The 7,257-nt window shown below is 36.8% G+C and overlaps 1 protein-coding gene across 2 annotated transcripts in view; it reads right to left on the minus strand.

Moving 5' to 3' along the window:
• RELN (reelin) overlaps positions 1-7,257 on the minus strand; it is a 646,525-nt gene that overhangs the window by 229,301 nt on the left and 409,967 nt on the right. For both annotated transcript variants that reach the window (XM_006834371.1, XM_006834372.1), the window contains exon 11: positions 2,812-2,957. In XM_006834371.1, the coding sequence (XP_006834434.1) occupies positions 2,812-2,957 (146 nt within the window). The remainder of the gene's footprint in view (positions 1-2,811; positions 2,958-7,257) is intronic.

A 7,257-nucleotide genomic window follows, 5' to 3' on the forward strand; every position in this document is an offset into this window, starting at 1 on the left:
GGGCTACTAATTTTTTAAAAAGTATCTTTGGTTGCTTTAATGTCAAATAAATTCCTTTATGAGCATAACTTATGAAAGGGTTTCTAGGTTATTGTACCAAATCTCTACTAGCACTACTGACAGAACTGAGTAGATCATTAGTACTGCCAGTAAAACATTCATTTTTGACAGAAAGGATTTAACAATTATTGTTGTTGTTAAGTGCCACTGAGTTGGTTCCAACTCAAATCAACCCTGTTTAGGATTTCTGAGGCGTTAAATCTTTGTGGGAGCAGAAAGCCTCATCTTTCTCCCATGGAGCAGATGGTGGGCTCAACCTACCAACTCTGTGGTTCGCAGTCCATTGCATACCTTACAGTCATCATGATCCCAGACTGAGTGCTACAACAAGCTAAAAATGGAAATAATCCTCAGAGAAAGAAGAGCTGTGTTTGAAGGTCACCCCACTAACCACTGCTGTAGAGTAGATTCCAACTTACAGAGACCCTACAGGGAAGAGGAGAAGTGCTCCATGGTATTTCTGAGGTGGCAAATCTTTATAGGAGCAGAAAGCCTCATTGTTCTCCTACAGAATGGCTAGTGGGTTTGAACTGACCTCAGGGTTTGCCATCCAATGTTTATTATTGCTGTCATTGTTAAGTGCCATCGCGAGTCAGTTCCGACTCATAATGACTCTATATAGGGTTTCCAAGGAGGAGTTGGTGGATTTTGAACTGCCGACCTTATGGTCTGCAGTCCACTACTGATCCTATAGCACCTCACCAGGAATCCAGGGATTATCATAGGCACTATAAAGTTGATCTCTCTCCTAAAAAAAAAGAATATAAGTGCATTAAAGATTGAGTTTTATTGGAAAGAGAGAGATTTGGATTTATGCATCAGAAAGTCCTACTGGAGATGAAAGTTGTGCTTTCTATGCATTATTTGGTGGGACAGAAACTGGCAATCAATGCGGCACTGTCTGGATTTGCAGAGAATATGAAGCTCACTGAAGAGGATGACGTATCACTGACGGAGAGATATCACGCATAATGGAGAGCAAAGAGTTGCGGGTGAATAAGCCTATTGTGTATCAAAGTTGGAGGGGTTCCTTGATAATTAGTCAAATTTCAGAATGTGGAAGGGGAGCTGAAGCTGAGTTTGCCATATCAGAGGTCAGAAAGATAGAATGGATTCGATGCTGATGGGTTCTCTAGCTCAAGAAGGCAGGTAAGGCAGGTAGACAGACTTTGTTGTGTCATCAAAGTTCTGGACTCTTTCAGACCTCTTTGTCTATGATGAGGAGTGTAATGAGTCCTTATGTATTCTAAGGGTTATAAAAGGCAAACAGGCTGACTCCTGGGAATTCTGGGGACTCTACGGAGGAGCAGTGGTTGCTGGTCCCTAAAGGAGACACTGAGCTTCACTGAACATGGGACCTCAAGGCTGACAGAAATCAGTGAATAGAAGGACTTTGTGGACGGAAGGGTCTGAGCATTGGAACAAGGCCTGGAGTGGTCAATGGTGGGTTCCATGGGGCAGTAGTTACTTAGAATAGCAATGTCTTCCATAGACTTACCCTAGCCTCTTCCAGGGGCTGGGCCTGAGAGATGTCCCTGAGGCAGGGAAGAGGAGAACCGGTCAGCTAAGGTAGAAGTCCAGCATTGAACAGTATCAAGAGGCCAACGTGTGGACCTGACAAACTGTCAGATGTTCCTCTTGAGCAAAAAGGTTGGGAGTAGGAAGTGGGTAAAAGAGGAAAATTGGCTTTGTTGCTGCTCAGGCATGAAACAAATCTACTTTTGATTTGCTATGTTGAGATCAGAGAGTCATGATTATATCTCAAATATTGTGTTCTGGAAATTTCTCACAGGTTATTGTTAGCTCATATTTATTCTGAAATCATATTTTATACTAATTTCATTAATACTCATCAAAGTATTAGAAAATATACACAAAATAATAAGGACTTGGTGTTCTAATGACATGCAATTGTTAAAAAAAGGCCAAGTGATAACCAGCAAATTTCGAGATTTTCCTTGCAACTGTCACACTATCTCTTCAGCCTAAATTTCCCAAAGTGAAGCTTAATTAGTAGGAGATATCTTGGAGTCCTGGTATGGTGCTGTCGGTTAACGTGCTGGACTGCAAAATCAGTTTGAACCGCATGGTCGGTGGTTCAAGCTCACCAGTCGCTCCTTGGAAACCCTATACAGGGTCTCTGTGGGTCATAACTGACTTGATGGCACTTAACAACAACATCTTGGAGATATAGGACCCAGAAGAAGAAACAAAGATCAAGATAGTCCAAAACTACCACCATCAAACCATTCTTACCATTTACAGTCTCTTGTGCTTCAGCCTCAGGCCCTAAATTTTCTCAAAAATAAATATGACTCCCTAAATAATTGCTATAGAAGACCTTACCAAATATAAGGCAGTAGCATCAATAAATAACAGACACTAGGAAGACATTGGAAAGTCTCAATGTAACAGCAGGAAGATTTTGGATTCTACAAATACTGAAAAACAAGACAATCTTTTTTTCAATAAAAATGGAATAAACTAAGTTGAGATTTAAGTGAACCAAGTGAAATGTAAAGTTTTTGACATCACAGATGTTAAGAACACATGAAAATAACTGATTACTCAGTAAGAATAAAAGTATTTATTAGTTTAGGATAAGTGTATCCTTTTTTAGCTTCTCCATAATAATAATAATCATGAGAGCCAGTATAGGTATGCTTTTGTTATTAGCAATGTGCACTTAAAACATGACCAGTGGGAAAAACGTAAGTGCTACTCACAGCATGGGGTCTAACAATTACTTACCCTGTAGGCTGACTCTCAAATTCTTCTGACCACTGCTCTTGAATATCCTCAGTAGAAAGATCTACATCCCGGGTGGTGGCAAAATTGAACTCACTGCCTTCATTTCCATGGAAATAAATGGAGTTCCCATCTGACTGACAGCTATGCTGTAGATAAAAAGAGACCATGGGGTGGCTTTTCAATTGGTTTTGTAGTTGATCTGTCTTACTTATGTATAATTAGAGTTTTAGAAAAGTCATTATATTATTCTCTCTACTACGAATTCTCAAAAGAGCTAGTTACCTTTTTTTTTTTTTGCCTTGTTTAATTCAATTACAATTTCTTTCTTATTAAATAATCTCAAAAAAGGAGCCAAGAGGGCATTTGAGCTTTACAATCTCAGCCTTCATTATCAAACAAGAATATTTTATTTGGAATCAATTTCCATCTTTACCACAGTCCTTGTAGGAATGAAAGGTGATAATGACTGACATCTATTTTCAATACTGTGGTTATGGGCTAAATCACACTGACCTTTTCAATATTCCATATATTTCTGGCTTTCCACTCAAGCCCTTCATATTTTGTCTGTAAGTGGGATATTGTAGAATAACCAGCTAATCAAACATGAAATACAGAAAAGGTCAAAGTAATCCTGCATATGGTAGTATATTCTCAGCCTGCTTTTGAGTTAAATTTTTGACCAGAACTAAGAAGTACATGATATCCCAATGAAGAATTGTTAAATTAAAAACTTTGTTATTCTCCCAAAGAACACTAGGTTTGAAAAGAAATACTTTCTAGTGATACTTTATTTAACCTATGTTTTCATCTTGAAATTCCTGAATCTTAGATAAGTTAATCATCAAAGGCAAGTTCAAACTCTGGAACTTAGTGAACTATTTACTAAAAAAATTATGAGCTTACATTAATTATATTTTGTAATACGTCATATATTGAAAAATGCCAATAAATGAAAAAAATCACACATTCTTTTAAGTTTTATATACTCTTAAAATGAAATATCAATAAAGAAAAACTTTGAAGAAAAAGTATCAGCTAAGCCCAGTAAGTTCTACAAGAAAGGGATCATGTTCATTTTTGTATCCTGTTATAGTCCAGGTCTTATCACAGTTTCTAGCATATACGAGCAGCTGTTAAATGGTGTTGAGTCAGGTCCAACTCATAGTGACGCTGTATAGATTTCCAAGGAGCAACTGGTGAGTTTGAACTGCTGACCTTAAGGTTCAAACCAACCTTATGGTCCAACTTTGTGTTCAAAAATATGTGCTAATAGTTGAATTAATTAATAATATGCTGCATAATTTCAAATACTCCATCTTTTATCAAGAATTCACAATGTGCAAGGCATTATGGAAGGTACTAGAGGGAAAGTGTTTAAAAATGAAGTATAATAATTCATAATCTTTGCTTTCACAATCCCAGTCTAATTGAGATATGTGAAAGAGAGGCTCCAATTCATAACAGCGTCTGGTAAATGCCAATGAGTCCAGGGCAGGTCTCAATGATCAATCTTCATAGACAAGCAAATCTTCACCTGGTTTTCAAGGGTAGACAGAAATCCAAGTTATATGATCAATGTGAATGAATTACAAAGATGAGAAAAGACACAGCATTCCTGTAGGGGGCAAGTAGGCATGAGTTGGAAAGCAGACTGTGCCAATGTGAACAGAATCTTAGATGTCTGTCTAAACGATCTAGATACTATTTTGCTAGCACCGGCATTCTAAAACCAGGGAGTAATGTATGCAGAGAAATGTTTTACAAGTTAAGCCGGTAAGATTGTTGTTGTTGTTGCTACATGCTGGCTACTTGGTTCTGACCCATAGCGACCCTGTATAGGTTTTCTGAGGAGCATCTGATGAGCCTGCACTGCCGACCTTGTAGTTCAAACCAACTTTGCAGTTCAGCACATTTACCCACAGTGCCGCTCTAGGACTATAGCTGGTAAAGTCAAATGAGAAAGATCTACTATACTTAAAGAGTAAGTGAAGCTTCCAGAAGTTCAAGAGAGTAGGAACATATGATCTTGGTGAAATAATTTCCAGCACTTAGACATAGGAGCCCTGGTGGGTTAAGCATTGGGCCGCCTACCAGCTGCTCTATGGGAAAACAAGAGACAATCTGCTCCCATAAAGATTTATAGCTTCAGAAATTCTATGGAGATAGTCTACTCTGTCTTATACAGCTGCAATGAGTCAGGAGCGACTCAGTGGCAATGGGTAAGAGATAAGGCATTTCCACTGAGTCCTGTCATCATTATTAGATTATACAGTAGTAATGTGATACGCATCAGCTGCCTGAGAATCTTCTTTACTTTGCTATTGCAAAACTGAGCTTATTATATTTGATCTTTAACCCACACTTAACCCATACTGATCAAAAGCTAGGATTCAGTTAAATTAACAGTAAATATAATTGTCAAGTGATGACAAATCTATGGGTCTTCTACTAAAATGCATCCTGTAAAGACAGCACATGTTAACTACAATAACAAAAATGACTTTACTAATAATCCATTCTCTAAACTCTAAATAAAAGCCTTCACAATTTTTTGACATCCTGGAATCTTAATAAACCGTGGGGCATATTTACCTGGTCTTAAGAAACTATAAGAACACATTAAGCCACTGTGTCAAAGGAAATGGTTCACAAATTAAATAATTTATACATGTAAAAAGAGAACAATTTAAATTGTAATTTTTAAAGATATATTTGAATCATAAAAAGAATGAATCATTTAACATAAAACTTTGGGTATATCTAGCCAAACATCAAATTAATTATTTCAATTTTGTTTCCACTTACCTGATAATTGCTGATATTCTCAGAGCATGTCTTCTGCAAACAAGGATAGTTTTACTTTTTCCTTACCAATCTGTATACCCTTTATTTCTCTTTCTTGTTTTAGTGCTCTGACTAGGACTTCCAGCTGATAATATGTGTCCTTGTCTGGTTCGTATTCTAAAAGGGAATGCAATCTCTTTCCATTGAGAATAATGTTGGCTGTTGATTTTGCATATATGACCTTAATTATGTTAAGGAATTTCCATTCTATTCCTATTTGGATGAGAGTTTTTAACAAGAAGAGTGTTGAATTTTATCAAATGCTTTTTCTGCTTTGGAATGAGATGATCCTGTGATTCGTTTCCTTTGTTTTATTTACTGATAGATTTTCTAGTATAGAAGCATACTTGCATCCCCTGGTATAAATCATACCTGATCATGATGTAGTATTACTATTTTTTGATATGTTATATATTCTGTTGGCTAGAATTTTGTGGAGAATTTTTATGTCTAAATTCATGAGATGTGTTGATCTGTAATTTAATTTTTTTATACGGTATCTTTGCCTGGCTTTGCTATCAGGGGGATGCTGGCTTCAGAGAAGGAAAAAGGGAATATTCCTTTCTATTCTGTGTGCTGGAATAGTTTGGTAGAATTGGTGCTGATTTTCCTCAGAATTCTCCAGTGAATGCATCTGGGATGGACCTTTATTGTTGTGAGTTTTTGTTTTGTTTTTAATGGGATCCTTAATTTCTTCTTTTATTATGGGTCTACTTAGACTTTTTTTTTTACCTGTTTTTCAGCCTCTTTTTGTGTTAGGTTAGGTATGTAGTATGTTTCTAAAAAGGATTCCATTTCTCCCAGTCTTTTAAGTTTGTTGGGAGTATAATTTTTCATAAAGTTCTGTTATCATTCTCTTTACCTTGGTTGGTTTTGTTTTAATTTCACCCATTTCACTTCTTATTTTGGCTATGTTGTCCCATTTTTTACCTTTGTCAAGTTTGCTAGTGGTTTGTCAATTTTACTGATTCTCTGAATGAATCAACTTCTAGTTTTGTTGAGTCATTCTGGTTTTTTTTAAAATTTATTTCATATATTTCTGCTCTCATCTTTGTAATTTCTTTTCTTTTGATAACTGTGGAGTTCTTTTGCTATTCCTTTTATGTTTGTTCAAAATTCCTGGGTTATTGATTTTAGACTTTCATTTCTGGTGTGTGCATTTGTTGGTGTTGCTGTCTTCAATTTGGTTTGACTGACAGAGACCTTAGGCACAACAGAAAGATACATCCCAGCCTATATCACCTTCACAGGCATTGTTAAGCTGGAGCCCAAGCCCATTGCTGCTGCCACTGTGCCAATACATCTTGCTGGTCTTCCTCTTCTTCACCAACACTTACATGTTACAAAACATGATCTCCTTCTCCAGGGACTGATCCATACAGATAATATGTCTGAAGTACAATGGACGAAGTCTCGCTATCTGGCTTCTAAGGAGCATCTGGCTGTACTTTCTTCTAGTATGGATTTGTTTGTTCTCTGGCAGTCCATGTATATTTAATATTCTTCTCCAATACCGTAACTCAAATGCATCAATTCTTCTATGATCTTTCTTATTCACTGTTCAACTTTCACATGCAAATGAAGATACAGAAAATATCA

This window comes from Chrysochloris asiatica, unplaced genomic scaffold (genome assembly GCF_000296735.1).
Source record: "Chrysochloris asiatica unplaced genomic scaffold, ChrAsi1.0 scaffold00010, whole genome shotgun sequence".
Classification (NCBI taxonomy): domain Eukaryota; kingdom Metazoa; phylum Chordata; class Mammalia; order Afrosoricida; family Chrysochloridae; genus Chrysochloris; species Chrysochloris asiatica.